Raw genomic sequence first — 15,901 nt, 5'->3', positions numbered from 1 at the left:
AGTGAGGCGACTGCCTGTCAGCCCGGAAGCTCATTGAACACGGAATTGTCAAGTCCCCAGCACGGAGCCGGTGAGTGAAATATGAGGGTGATGTGTTTGCAGAATGTGGCAGGGAGAAGGGTAAATGCGATTCCTTGTTGGAAGGTTGGTCAGAGAGAGGGGGAATGTGTGGGTGTGGTACATGTGGTGTAGTGGTGTACCCATTACCCCACTACAGGAAGTGTACTACCTGCTCTGAGGATTTACGGAATGTACATTGGAGGAAAGGCAGTTGTCCAGATAAGAGAATATTTCCAGGATGTGAATTAAGGGAAATGTATTTGCCAGGATGGAGAGTGTATCTCTGGGAAGCGAATATTACCGACAGGCCCAGCATTTATTGCCGATCCAAAATTGAAATAGGTGAGTGGGTCGGTTGAGGGATGGACTGGTGTGCATCAAATCTGGTCCTTCTATTAACGTAATGCCTAGAACATTGTTTGGTAGGTTTTAAGGCCAGTTGGAGATTGGGAATATATCGGTTTTAGTGTCTGTAGGTAGGTTCAAGTCATGTTTTTTTTGTTGAGTTTGGTGAGAGCGGTGGAAACGAAAAATAATTTGAGTTCAAGCCTACATTTTCCTTTTTATATTCACAGAGCCAGAGTTGACAATCCCTGACCTCTTAGCAGAGGGGGAGGAATATCGACTGTACCAACTGACAAAGTTCTATAGAAACAGACTCAAACAAGCAATTGAAGAAAAGGTTGAAAGACTCGGTGGGATGTTGACAAAGGAGGGACATTTCAGTAGAGAAGAAAATGAGGTGAGTGTAGTTTGTGTATTGTCACAGAACTGCTGGGAATAGTGACCAAAATTAATCTTCACGTTCTTGGCGTTCTACCTGGCAATGGAGACTTTTATTTCTGACCTGTCTCTCGCAGATCTGGTTTCAGCTGTTAAGGTGGGGAGCACTGGGAACTACAGAGTCAGCCTTAGCTTTTTATCTCCCACCTGCTGTATTTATCAGTGTGATATGAGAGCAGTAGCGGCAAGTAATGGAAACTATGACAATTAAAGAGGAGGAAGTACTGACACTTTTAAGGAATATAAAAGTGGATAAATCTCCAGATCATGACAGGATATTCCCTAGGACCTTGAAGGAAGTTACTGTAGAAATAGCAGGGGCTCTGACAGAAATATTTCAAATGTCATTAGAAACGGGGATGGTGCCGGAGGATTGGCGCATTGCTCATGTGGTTCCATTGTTTAAAAAGGGTTCTGAGAGTAAACCTAGCAATTATAGGCCTGTCAGTTTGACGTCAGTGGAAGGTAAATTAATGGAAAGTATTCTGAAGATGGTATATATAATTATCTTGATAGACATGGTCTGATTAGGAATAGTCAGCATGGATTTGTACGTGGAAGGTTGTTTGACAAGTCTTATTGAATATTCTGAAGAGGTTATGTGGAAAGTTTACGAGGGTCAAGCAGTGGATGCTGTCTATATGGACTTCAGTAAGGCCTTTGACAAGGTTCTGCACGGAAGGTTAGTTAGGAAGGCTCAATCGTTGTGTATTAATATTGAAGTAGTAAAATGGATTCAACAGTGGCTAGATGGGAGATGCCAGAGAGTAGTGGTGAATAACTGTTTGTCAGGTTGGAGGCCGGTGACAAGTGGTGTGCCTCAGGGATCTGTATTGGGTCCAACGTTGTTTGTCATATACATTAATGATCTGGATGATGGGGTGGTACATTGGATTAGTAAGTATACAGATGATACTAAGGTAGGTGGCGTTGTGGATAATGAAGTAGGTTTTCAAAGCTTGCAGAGAGATTTAGGCCAGTTAGAAGAGTGGGCTGAAAGATGGCAGACGGAGTTTAATGCTGATAAGTGTGGGGTGCTACATTTTGGTAGGAATAATCCAAATAGGACATACATTGTAAATGATAGGGCATTGAAGAATGCAGTAGAACAGAGTGATCTAGGAATAATGGTGCATAGCTCCCAGAAGGTGGAATCTCATGTGGATAGGGTGGTGAAGAAATCTTTTGGTATGCTGGTCTTTATAAATCAGAACATTGAGTATAGGAGTTGGGATGTAATGTTAAAATTGTACAAGGCATTGGTAAGGCCGAATTTGGAGTATTGTGTACAGTTCTGGTCACCGAATGTTAGGAAAGGTATGAACATAATAGAGAGAGTACAGAGAAGATTTACTAGAATGTTACCTGGGTTTCAACACATAACCTACAGGGAAAGGCTGAACAAGTTAGGTTTTTATTCTTTGGAGCGTAGAAGGTTAAGGGGGGACTTAATAGAGGTATTTAAAATTATGAGGGGGATAGATCGAGATGACGTGGATAGGCTTTTTCCATTGAGAGTTGGGGAGATTCAAACAAGAGGACATAATTTGAGAATTAGGGGGCAAATGTTTAAGGGTAACACGATGGGGAATTTCTTTACTCAGAGAGTGGTAGCTGTGTGGAATGAGCTTCAGGTAGAAGTGGTAGAGGCAGGTTCGGTATTGTCATTTAAAGTAAAATTGGGTAGGTATATGGACAGGAAAGGAATGGAGGGTTATGGGCTGAGTGCGGGCCAGTGGGACTAGGTGGGTGTAAGCGTTCGGCACGGACTAGAAGGGCCGAGATGGCCTGTTTCCGTGCTGCAATTGTTATATGGTTATATATATCGGGACTTCGAACAGGCATTCAGTCTGAAAATGATTTCAAATCTTGTCTGCACTGTCGGGCAGATTCACCTCATCTCATTAATCCAAGATGAGTATTAAACTGACAGATTGTAAACGGAGGCAACCGGCTTCACTTCTGTCCTTGACAGAAGGAAACCTGCTAACCACATCCGGTCTTGGCTCCGTAAGTTCCCAAACAACGTGCGGCTTACTTGTCATAGTCATAGAAAAGAACAGCATAGAATCAGGCCTGTTGGCCCATCTATTTCCATGCTGGACTACTTAACTATGTATTCCCATTGACCTTCACCAGGCCATGGCGCTTTATACCCTCATCATGCATGAATCTATCCAGACTTTTTTTAACCGCTTGTACTGCTTGCGATGCTAGCTAGTTTCACAATCTTAGCACCCTCTGAGTCAACAAGTTTCACCATTGTACCCCCTGAACTTTTCACCTTTCACCCTTTACTGATAACCTCTTGTTATAATATCTCTTTACCGCAGTACAAAATGTTGCTGCATTTATCTTGTCTATACCCCATGTAATTGTGTAAACTTCTCTCAAACCTTTCCTCAATCTTCCACGTTCCAATGAATAAAGTCCTATCCCGGTCACTCTTCTTAGAACTTAGGTCTTCTAGTCCCGACAACATCCTTGTTTTTGTTTGTGTACTCTTTCTAACTTACTTCCATCTGTGCTGTAGGTAGGTGAGCAGAACTGCACATAATATCCAAATTAGGCCTCACCAACGTCTTATGCAACATCATATCCCATCTACTGTACACGATATTTTCATTTATGAAGGTTAATGCGCTAAGAAACTTTCTTTCAGATCCACAACTTGAGCACATTTGCCGTCACTTTCAATGACTTATGGACCTGTATTCCCAGATCACTCTGTTCTACCACACTTTTCAGTGCCGTACCGGTCGCTGTGTAAGATCTACCCTGCTTGGTCCTTCCAAAGTGCAATTTGTCTGCATTATATTGCATCGGCCTCTTTTAAGCCCATTCTCCAGTCGGTCTAGATCACACTGCAAGCTCTTGTAGTTCTTGCAAGCGTTAGCTCTTGTTAGCTCTTGCAAGCTCTTTGTCCACTGCACCTTCCCAATGTTGGTGCCATCCGCAAATTTGTTGATTCTGTTAACCATAATTTCATCCAGATCATTGATATAGATGACAAACAACAACAGGCACAGTACCGATCCCCGTGACACTACACGAGTTACAGGCGCCAATCACAAATGCAACAGTCTGTAGCCACACTCTGGATTCCTCCAAAAAGCCAGTGTCTAATCCAGTTTACTACCTCATCTCGGATGCTGAGCAACTGAAACTTCTTGACCGACCTGCTATGAGGGAACTTGTCAAATACCGTGCTCACATCCATGTAGACAATATCCACAAACTTGGCCACAGCATATTTCCTGGCAACTTCCTCGAAAATCTCTAAGATAGGTTAGTCGTGAAAGATCACGCACAAAGCTGATATCTCATGACCACAAAAGTCAATAGTTTGACCTAAAAGGGAAGAAGAAAGCACAAAACATTAATCTGCTGACTGGCTGATATCTCATGATCTCAGAAATCAACAGGTTGTTCTTAAAAAAGAAGATCAATAGGTTTACCTGAAAGGGAAGGGAAAAAATGAAAAAAATAATTCTGTTAACCTGCTGAATATCTAACAAATGAGAGACAGGGGCATCCCATTTCAGGTCACTCTCCTTGGAATTCACAGACACTGATTGTCCTGTACTAGATCTGACCTACTCACCATGAGTGGTATTAGAAAATCAAGTGTGTTACACCCGTGAGTGACTCTGTTCTCGTTGGGATTCATTGGCGCTGTATGTAATGAATCAGATAGGCATTATCCAAAGACAAGAGGAGTCATCTGTAAATGTCATCTAAAATTCATCATCTGGAGACGCCTGCTTTACTGGTAAACCTTTAAATCTCTTTCACAACTGTAACTCCTCAGACATGGTAGCAGTGAAACTGAGGGATTATTTTACAGTGCAGTGGACCATCAGGGAATTATGCTGATTTGTTCCATAATTATTTTCCATTATTCGTGTTATGGAAAACCTTTCCAATTCCCTACTGGTAACTGTTCTGGGAGATCAATCATTCAAACCCGGGACATCATTCCTCTTGTTTCTCAGAGCAATGTCCTAAGCCCATCCATGTTCAGTTGCATCCTCGACTACCTTAATTCCATCATCAGTGTATGTTCTGGTCAGAGCACTCGTCTGAGTGCTACCGGTACCATGTAACCCAGTACTACCTGTCGCATGGTCGGATGGTTGGTGACTAAACCAGCTCCCCCACCAGACTGGCCTGGTGAGGAAGGTGGCTAGACACCCTGCAGGACGAAAAACAAGACCAGTCAAAGGGCGGATGACCCCTCTGTTAGGGTCAACGGCCCTCTAGAAAACAAGCGCGGAAAGCGCATCCCTCGCATCGAAGCTTGGTCTGGCCATTCACTGCAACAGAACTTCCCCCAGCCGTCCTGGACCCAACCAGGCTGCTGGATCCGGGAGGGGATGTCGAGAGGGTGGATCTGGACCGGTGCAACGCCCTACTCACCTAAAATCCACTCACGCACACGGTTCCTTTCTGAGGAGTGGGGTACCACCCCACTAACTGACTGAAAGGAACCATCATCACCCTATGGGACGGAAAGCCAGAGAGAGAGAGAGAGATGTTGCTTGAAGACGGTTCAATGTTTAATTCATAATTCCTCAGTAAATGAGGAAGCCCATGCCTACATTCAGGAAGTGATCACCATTTTACAGCATGAGTGCCAGGCAGTAGCGATCTCCATCATAAGACAGCCGCACTGACATTCCTTAATGTTCTGTTGTCTTTACACATCATAAGCCCATAAGGTATCGGAACACAAGTAGGCCATTAGGCCCATCTTCCTACTCCGCCATTACGTCATGGGTGATTTACTATCCCTCTCAACTCTATTCTCCTGCCTTCTCCCAGTGAACTTTGCTGACCAGACAAATCAAGAAGGTACCAACCTCTGTTTTATATATACCCAATGATCTGGTCTCCGCAGCTGTCAGTGCCAATGGATTCGACAGATTCACTACTCCTCGGCTAAAGAATCTCCTCATCTCTGTTCTAAATGGACGTCCCTCTATTTTGAGGCTGTTCCGTCTGGTTCTAGACTCCCGCACTTTGAAACATCATCTCCACATCCTCTCAATGCCTTTCGATATTCCACAGATTACAAATAGATTCCCCTCATCCTTCCACACTCCAGCCAGTACAGGCGCATCCAGGAATCATTCTCATCAAAATCAGGTTTAATATTACTGGTTCTGTCAGTTTGGATTCCTCTCTGGACTTTCCACAATGCATCGCGTATTTTCACTGATCAGGGGACTAAAACCGTTCACAATATACAAGTGAGGTCTGGCCAGTGCTTGTTCTTATATTCTATTCCTCTCGAAATGAACGCTAGCATTTGTTTTTGCCTTTCCTAACACCAACTCAAACTGCAAGGAATCCTGCAACAGGTCTCCTGAGACTCTTTAGAACTCTCAAAAATATTCTATGTCTTCATTATTTCTGCCAAAGTGTATGGCCATGTACCTCCCTATACTACATTCCAATTGTCACTGATTTGTCCATTTTTTCATCATTCATGTCCTGCTGCAAAATCCCTGCTTCCTCAACGCTTCCTGTCTTTCCCCATATCTTCGTAACGTGCGCAATCTAGTCCATAAAGCCTTCAAATCATTGACATAACGGAAAAAAGGAATTCTCCCAAAACCAACCACTGCAGAACACCACTGGTCACAAACATCCAAGAAGAAAAAGCCCCATTTGTTCCATTCTGTGCTTCCTGACAGTCAGACAAAATCTGTCTGAAGAAAATCATGGATCCTCTATCAATGCTATTGTCTCTCTTGTCATACTGCCGTTCCCTGTCTTGTTAAACGGTGTCATGTGAGGTACCTGGTTAAAGGTCCTCGGGAAGTCCAAGTGAACAAATTGCACTGACTTTCCGTTGTCGACCCAGCATGCTGTTCTCTCAAAAAATTCCAACAGTTCTGTCAGACAAGATTCCCTTCCATGGATGTTGGCCTTTTTCTTATCATGTGCGTCCAAATACCCCGAAACATTATCCTCAATTATCGACTGCTGACGTCTTCCCAAACGCTGATCAGACTAAATGGCCTATAGTTTAAAATGATCGGTCCTCCGGAACCATTCCAGAATCTCGTGATTCTTGAGTGATCATCACTAATGTCTCCACAATCTCTTCAGCCTCCTTTTTCAGAAGCAATCGAGTGCAGTTGATCAGGTCTTGTAGCTTTAGTTTTTGGTTTGTTGGGTGGTAGAGTTGGTCTCCTGACTTGGTGTGTCTGGGTAGTCTTGTTTTGTCTGGTGTATTTGGAGCTCCTTTCCGGGGAACGCGCTAAGACAGTAGCGCGACATTAATCCGCAGCAGCCTCTCTGGACTATGGATTTGGGGATTACAAAACGTTATGTAAATTTTCTGGTGTAGTCTGTTTTGTCATATGCTTTTGTGATATCATTCTGGGGGAACGTTGTCTCATTTTTTGACTGCATTGCTTCTGTGGTTTCTAAATGACAATAAACAGAAACTGAACTGAACTTAACTGACTCATCTATCTTCAGAACTTTCAGCTTCCCGAGTGCCTTCTCCTTAATAATGGCAGGTACACTCACTTCTGCCACTTGACATTCTCAAATATCTGGCACGTTCTAGTGTATTTTTTACAGTGAAGACTGACGCAAAATACTTACTAATACCTTTTGCCATTTCTTTGTCCCCTGACAGTACCTCTCCACTGTCATTTTCCAGTGGCCCAAAATCCACTTTCCTCTCCTTCACTCTTCATATATCAGACGGACCTCTTGTTGAGCTATTTTACGTTATTCGCTAGCCTACCTTCATTTTACATAGTTTCTCTACTTACGGCTTTTTAATTGCCTTCTGTTGGTTTGTGAAAGCATCCCAGTCCTTCAGCTTTCTACTATACTTTGTAATATTATGTCCCCTCTCCTTTGCTTTCGTGCTGCTTTGACTATCTTGTCAGCCATGGTTGATCATCCTCCCTTTAGAATAATTCTTCATCTTTGTGATCACTTGTCCTGAGCCTTCTTAATTGCTCCGAGAAACTTCAGCCATTCCCGCTCTGCCATTGTTCCTGTTAGTCATGTTCGAATATATTTTTGCCCAGGTCTTCTCCTATGCCTCTGTAATTCCTTTATCCAACTGTCGCACTGATCCATCTGACTTTACCTCCTCCCTCTCAAACTGCAGTGTGAGTTTTGCTATTTTATGATCACTGCCTCTTAAGGGATTATTTACCTGAAGCTCCCCAATCAAATCTGGCTCAATACACAACACCAAATCCAAATCCGTCTGTCCTATCGTGGGATCAACCATAGGCTTCTCTAAAAAGCCATCTCACAGGCATTCTATAAATTTCCTCACTCAGGATTCAACACTGACCAGATTCTCCAAAGCTACCTGCATATTGAAATTCCCCATGACTATTTTCACATTCCCCTTTTTGCATACCTCTTCCCTCTCCTGTTGTAAGTTGTAGCTCACATCCTGGCTACTGTTAACAGGCCTGTATCATCAGGGTCATTTTACTTATGCAGTTTCTTAACATCTACATCGTCCAATCCGTTATCACCTCTTTCTCAGGACTTTTCATTTTTAATGACAGCAGCTTCGACCCAACACTTTCACCTACCTGCGTATCCTTTCGATTCAATATTTATCTTTTGATTTAAGCACCCAACTATAAACTTTTGTCAGCCACTATCCATTTGTTTTTGCTCTCTCTCTCCCCTCTCTTCAGTTCTTGTTGTCACATCTTGTTGATGTAATACTGCACATTGACAGACTGAGGAAATTAATCACATTGCATCTACTGCAGGGTGTCAGTAAATCCTTATTCTTTCACAATATTGATTTAGAATTTCCTTCAGTTACTGTTTCTCTGTTAATGACTGAACCCAGGGAGGATGAGGCAGCAGCCCAGTGACTGCATCTGTTCTGAAGCTACTGGGGCCATGAACAGATACTTTCCTGTACATTCTGCATGCCTGTCTGTCTGCTGCACAATAAATTCATTGTTTCCTTTTGTAGAAAGTCACTGAACTGACAGAGAAGGGAAACCGGACAGAGAGTTCCAGACTCTTCCTCAGTTTGGTGATGGGCAAAGGCTCCCGGGCCCGGAGGGCGATGTGGGAATCCTTTGTGACATGGAGGACTGAGTTACCGAAGTTGGACAGAATTCTGAGGGAAATACAGGAACTCGGTATGTTAAAACCACACACTGAACACAAAGCACATTGAGATAAATATTTTAGTTATTTTAATTATTTTAGCTCTGTTTCCATGGATGTTTTTTTTAAATATTTAAACAGGTCCTGATCCACAGGAATACATGAACATCACCCAAGGTTTATCTGAATTACCCACTCAGCTGATAGGTGAGTGATCAAATGCACAGTTCAAACCACATCTCAAATGTTAGTCTCTGACTTGGCAAAGCTTGGGAATCAAAATTCGCCATTAAACATTCGCTGATCTCTGGATTCAAGTAACAATTCAAAGAATCTCTCTTTGCAGCCTGAATATTCTACAATATATTTTTTTCTATTAATACAGCTGTTGGTTCTGCTGAATCCATGTAGACCACATCTACTACCATACCTTCATCAATTGCTTTTTGTTACCTCTTCAAAAAACTCAATTAGCCTCGTGAGGCTGGACCTTCCCTTCACAAAGCCATGTTGACCCAGACAGTAAATTCCAGGCACCCACAACTCTGTTAAAAAACTACCCACAATTGCTGTAAATTTACCCCATCTCACCTTAACCAAATGCCCTCTGGTATTAGACACCAGTCATATGTAAAAATAAACAAACAAAATACAGGCTGTCGACCCAAACTCTTATCTCTCAAACTTGCACACCTCAGTCAGATCTGTATTCTACCGCCAGAGGAAACAAAGCAAGTTTATCAAACCTCTACTTGTAGCACATGTCACCGAATCCAGGCAACACTCTGATGAACCTGTTCTGCACCCTAACCAATCCTTCCAAGAGCTCGACAATCAGAAGTGAACACAATACTCCAGATGCTCCCTGAAACCATAAGATCCAGGAGCAGAATTAAGCCATTCGGCTCAGTGAATTTGCTCTTCAATTCCTCTCTACCCCATTATCCCAGTAAACGTTGACACTTTTCCTAATCAGGAACATATCGACCTGCATTTTAAATATACTCAATGAGGTGTCTTCTTTAGACGTCTATGGCAATAATTTTACCGATTCACCACCCGCCAGCCAATAAATTTCTCCCCGTTTGGGTCCCCGGCAGCCAGGACAATTCCCCACAGTTCTCAAGCATGTTAATTTTCTGTATGAACCTCCCATGTGGGATCTTGTCAAAGACTCTGCCAGTATACAAGTAGACAATTTCCATGTGGAACTTCATCCAACACCTTTGTCACCTCCTGGAGGAACTCAATCAAGCTGGCAAGACGCAAACCCGACCCAAAGCCTTGCTACTGAACCCCAAACCACCTCATTCATCCTCTCTGTCATACTCCCATGGGGCAGAACATATAAAAGGCTGAAGGTATGTACCACCTGTCTAAACGACAGCTTTATTCTGCATTTATAATACTACTAAATGGTCACCTACTATGTTATTATTAGCTCTTAATAATAATAAGGCAATTTTATATCTAAAATTATTGCATCGTACATCCCGTAACTAATAACAACTCAGATAACAACTTAGATAACCACAATATACTCACAGGACCGCAGACAGAATACCGTTCGGGTTTGAACAACAGATAAAAGATTATGTAATTCTATTTCAAACCCTGTAGAAAGCAGAAATCTTTCAGTGTTATATTGTCTATCAATACAAAACACATCTGATTCTGTTCCTCGTGTGTTTAAAAGGCTCCAAATATAGATAAAATTCATACAATACTTGTGAAATTTCTGCAACATCTGATGAAGCATTCGCGTAAAATAAACGTCCTATTAACAACCACAGAGGAACGACCACTATCAAAATAAATGGAGGGATTTTCCAAAGCGACTCACTAAGCTCACTATGGTTTTGTCTAGCTTTAAGCCCACTCATAATTTACTGAAACAGACAAAATCAGGTATCTAATCAAAAGAAATTATGAATTATACCTTGACACATTTATACATTGATGATTTTAAATTATTTGTTCTTTCATCAGTAAAGCTGAAACAAATAATTCAAATAATGGAATTAATTTCCAAATATATAAGCATGAACTTTAGACTAGGAAAGTACAGAACATGATTAAACATAAAGAAAGGTGCAATAGAGCCGGTGGAATATCAAACAGAGCATCAGGATACAATGCAACAGAATATGAAACGTATATTTAGGACATCAATAAGCAAAGAAAATAGATAATCGTGTGATAAAGGAAAACCTTCCAACAAAATTTACTTCAAAGCTGAAAATCTAAATTTACTGCAAGGCTGAACAAACTTTGAATTTACATCGAGGATCAAGAAAATCTGCCAATCAGAGCTGAACAGTAAAAATATAACGAAGGTAGTAAACGCTCACTGTGCCCATATTGACGTATTGGTTTGGTATAATATCCTGGTCTGAAACGGATCCGGAAATATGCAAAGAAAAATAAGAACTTAAATAGCAATTTCTGGAAAACACCATGTGCACTGGAAAGCGCGTAAACTGATATGAACGAGGACAGTATGAGGATGATGAATAACAGATCTAAAAAAATGAGACAACAGCCAGATAAAAATTTTCAGGGTCAGGGTTAATATCGTGGATACATTTCGTGAAAGTTGTTTTTCTGCGCCAGCAGCACAATTACAGTAAAGCGTGTGCGGTGAGCGTGTATTTATGTATACAATTGTAGAAATAGAATTGTATCAGCATGACTTAATCAGTCTGATGGCCTGATGAAAGAAGCTGTCGTGGAGCCTGTTGGTCCTGGCTTTAACACTGCGGTACCATGTCCTGGATGGTAGCAGCTGGAACAGTTTGTGCTTGGTGAGACTTGGGTCCAGAATGATCCTTCGGGCACTTTTTACCCCCTGTCTCTGAAATGACCTGAATAGTAGGAAGTTCACATCTACAGATGCACTGGGCTGTCCGCACCACTCTCTGCAGAGTCCTGCGATTGAGAGAAGTACAATTCCCACACCAGGCAGTGATGCAGCCAGTCAGGATGCACAAAATTTACTGGCCCATCCCAAATGTACTCAACCATCTCAACCATCTGTTTTGCTATTTTTCTTTTTTTTTGTTCAGACTAGAGAATAAGCCAGGCAGGATGTTGGAATGCTCCTCTTGCAGGATGTGTGAAGTCAGGGAGACATCCGGTGTCCCTGACAACGACACCTGCAAGAAGTGCACCCAGCTGCAGCTCCTAACAGACCGCGTTAGGGAACTGGAGCAGGAGCTGGATGACCTCCGGATCATTCGAAAGACTGAGCAGTTTATAGATAGTAGCTTCCAGGAGGTAGTTACACCTAAGGAACAGGGCACAGGTAATTGGGTTACCGTCAGGCGAGGGAAGGGGAAAGGGCAGTTACTGCAGGGTTCCCCTGTGGCCATTCCCCTCCAGAACAGGTATACCAATTTGGATACTGTTGGGGGGAAGGATTACCTGGGACAAACTGCGGCAGCCGGATCTCTGGCACTGAATCTGGTGCTGCAGTGCAGAACGGGGGGAGGAAGAAGAGGAGAGGGGTAGTGATAGGGGACTCCATAGTCAGGGGTACAGACAGGAGATTCTATGGTCGTAACAGAGACTCCCGGATGGTTTGTTGCCTCCCGGGTGCCAGGGTCAGGAATGTCTCTGATCGCCTGCACAGCATTCTGAGGTGGGAGGATGATCAGCCAAATTCCGTGCTACACATCGGTACCAATGCCATAGGTAGAAAGAGTCAGGGTGTCCTGAAGAGTGAGTACAGAGAGCTTGGTAGGAAGTTGAAAAACAGGACATAGAGGGTAGTAATCTCCGGATTGCTTCCTGTGCCACGTGCCAGTGAGGGTAAGAATGCGATGCTCTGGCAGATGAACACGTGGCTGAGAAACTGGAGTAGGGGGCAGGGTTTCAGATTTCTAGATCATTGGGACCTCTTCTGGGGCAGGTGGGACCTGTACAAGAGAGACGGGTTACACCTGAACTACAAGGGGACCAATATACTTGCAGGGAGGTGTGCTAGTGTTATTGGGGAGGGTTTAAACTAGATTGGCAGAGGGATGGGAACCAGAGTGCCTGAGTAGATAGTGGAACGGTGGTAAACATAAATAATGGTGGTAGTTCATGCAAAGCCACAAATAGCAAGGTTGTGGGTGGTGGTAATAATATTCTGAGGTGTGTATATTTCAAAGCGTGGAGTATTGCGGGAAAGGCAGACGAGCTGAGGGCCTGGATTGACACATGGAATTATCACATCATAGCCATTACTGAAACTTGGCTACAGGAGGGGCAGGACTGGCAGCTCAATGTTCCAGGGCTCCAATGTTTCAGACGTGATAGAGACAGAGGGATAAATGCGTGGGTGGTGGCTTTGCTAGTCAGGGAAAATATTACAGCAGTGCTTCGGCAGGACAGATTAGATGGCTTGTCTACTGAGGCCCTATGGGTGGAGTTGAGAAACCGGAAGGTATGACCACATTAATAGGGTTGTATTATGGACTACCCAATAGTTAGCGAGAATTGGAGGAGCAAATTTGCAGAGAGATAACAGACAACTGCAGGAGACAGAAATTTGTCATTGTAGAGGATTTTAATTTTCCACACATTGCTTGGGACTCCCATCCTGTTAAAGGTCTAGATGGGTTAGAGTTTGCAACATGTGTTCAGGAAAGTTTTCTAAATCAATATATAGATGTACCAACTAGGGAGGATGCAATATTAGATCTCCTATTATGAAATGAGTTAGGGCAGTGACGGAAGTGTGTATCGGGGAACACTTTCCTTCCAGTGATAATAACGTCATTAGTTTCAACTTGATCATGGATAAAGATAGATCTGGTCCTCGGGTTGACGTTCTAAAACTGAAAAAGGCCAAATTTGAAGAAATGAGAAGGGATCTAAAAATCGTAGATTGGGACAGGTTGTTCTCTGGCAATGATGTGATTTGTAAGTGGGAGGCCTTCAAAGGAGAAATTTTGAGAGTGTAGAGTTTGTATGTTCCTGTCATGGTTGAAGGCAAAATGAATAGAAATAAAAAGCCTTGGTTATCGAGGGATATTGGGACTCTGATAAAGAAGAAGAGAGAGATGTATAACATTTATAGGCAACAGGGAGGAAGTAAGATGCTTGAGGAGTATACAAAGAGTAAGAAAATAATTAAGAAAGAAATCAGGAGGGCTAAAAGAAGACATGAGGTTGCTTTGGCAGTCAGGGTGAACGATAATTTTAAGAACGTCTACAGGTATGTTAAGAGCAAAAGGATAGTAAGGGATAAAATTGGTCCTCTTGAAGATCAGAGTGGTCGGCTATGTATGGAACCAAAAGAAATGGGGGAGATCTTAAATGGGTATTTTGCATCTCTATTTACTAAGGAAACTGGAATGGAGTCTATGGAAACAAGGCAAACAAGTAGGGAAGTCATGGAAGTTATACACATTAAAGAGGAGGAGGTACTTTCTGTCTTGAGGCAAATCAGAGTAAATAAATCCCCAGGACCTGACGGGGTATTCACTCGGACCTTGAAGAAGACTAATGTTGAAATTGCAGTGGCCCTGGCATAAGTATTATGTCGATATCCACGGACCGGGTGCCAGAGGATTGAAGGATAGCTCATGTAGTTCTGTTGTTTAAAAAAGGCTCAAAATGTAAGCCATGAAATTATAGGCCGGTAAGTTTGACATCGGTAGTAGGTAAATTATTGGAAGGAATACTAAGAGATAAGGTCTCCAGGTATTTCGGTAGACAGGGACTTATTAGAAAAAGTCAGTATGGCTTTATGCGTCATGTTTAACCAATCCATTAGAGCTTTTCGAGGAAGTTTCCAGGAAAGTGGATGAAGGGAAAGCAGTGGATGTTATATACATGGACTTCAGTAAGGCTTTTGGCAAGGTCCCGCATGGGAGGTTAGTTAGGAAGATTCAGTCGCTAGGTATACATGGAGAGGTAGTAAATTGCATCAGACATTGTCTCAATGAAAGAAGCCAGAGAGTGGTAGTGGAAGATTGCTACTCTGAGTGGAGGCCTGTGACCAGTGATGTGCCACGGGGATCAGTGCTGGGTCCATTCTTATTTGTCATCTATATCAATGATCTGGATGATAATGTGGCAAATTGGATACCAAATTTGCTAATGATACAAAGATTGGAGGTGTAGTGGACAGTGAGGAAGGTTTTCAAAGCTTGCAGAGGGATCTGGACCAGTTGGGGGAATGGGATGTAAAATGGCAGATGGAGTTTAATGCGGACAAGTGTGAGGTATTGCACTTCGGAAGATCAAACCAAATTAGAACATACAAGGTAAATGGCAGAACACAGAGGAGGGCAGTAGAACAGAGGGATCTGGGAGTATAGATACATAATTCCCTAAAAGTGGCGTCACAAGTAGATAGGGTCGTAAACAGAGCTTTTGGTACATCGGCCTTTATAAATCAAAGTACTGAGCATAAGAGTTGGAATGTAATGGTAAGGTTGTATAACACATTGGCGAGACCGAATTTGGGGTATTGTGTGCAGTTTTGGTCACCGAATTACAGGAAGGATATTAATAAGGTTGAAAGAGTGCAGAGAAGGTTTACAAAGATGTTGCCGGGACTTGAGAAACTGAGTTACAGAGAAGGGTTGGATAGGTTAGGACTTTATTCCCTGGCATGTAGGAGAATGAGAAGTGATTTGATAGAGGTGTTTAAAATTATGATGGGTATAGGTAGGGGGGATACAAGCAGGCTTTTTCCACTGAGGCTAGGGGAGAAAAAAAACAGAGGTCATGGGTTAAGGGTGAAGGGGAAAAGTTTAAAGGGAACATTGGGGAAGGTGCTTCTTCACGCAGAGAGTGGTGGGAGTGTGGAATGAGCTGCCAGCTGAAGTGGTGAATGAGGGCTCACTTTTGACATTTAAGAAAAACCTGGACAGGTATATGGATGAGAGGTGTATAGAGGGATATGGGCCATGTGCTGGTCAGTGCGACTAGGCAGAAAAAT

At 42.8% G+C, this 15,901-nt stretch overlaps 1 protein-coding gene across 1 annotated transcript in view; it reads left to right on the top strand.

Moving 5' to 3' along the window:
* The first annotated feature begins 757 nt into the window (after positions 1-757).
* LOC140721767 (NACHT, LRR and PYD domains-containing protein 3-like) overlaps positions 758-15,901 on the top strand; it is a 29,479-nt gene continuing 14,335 nt past the window's right edge. Inside the window, exons 1-3 of the mRNA XM_073036562.1 lie at positions 758-802; positions 8,825-8,996; positions 9,106-9,171. Coding sequence (XP_072892663.1) covers positions 761-802; positions 8,825-8,996; positions 9,106-9,171 — 280 coding nt within the window. The 5' untranslated portion in view covers positions 758-760. The remainder of the gene's footprint in view (positions 803-8,824; positions 8,997-9,105; positions 9,172-15,901) is intronic.

Source organism: Hemitrygon akajei, unplaced genomic scaffold, assembly GCF_048418815.1.
Source record: "Hemitrygon akajei unplaced genomic scaffold, sHemAka1.3 Scf000061, whole genome shotgun sequence".
Lineage (NCBI taxonomy): Eukaryota > Metazoa > Chordata > Chondrichthyes > Myliobatiformes > Dasyatidae > Hemitrygon > Hemitrygon akajei.
The sequence above is the reverse complement of the archived record's forward strand: the minus strand, read 5'-3'. Positions and strand labels throughout refer to the sequence as shown.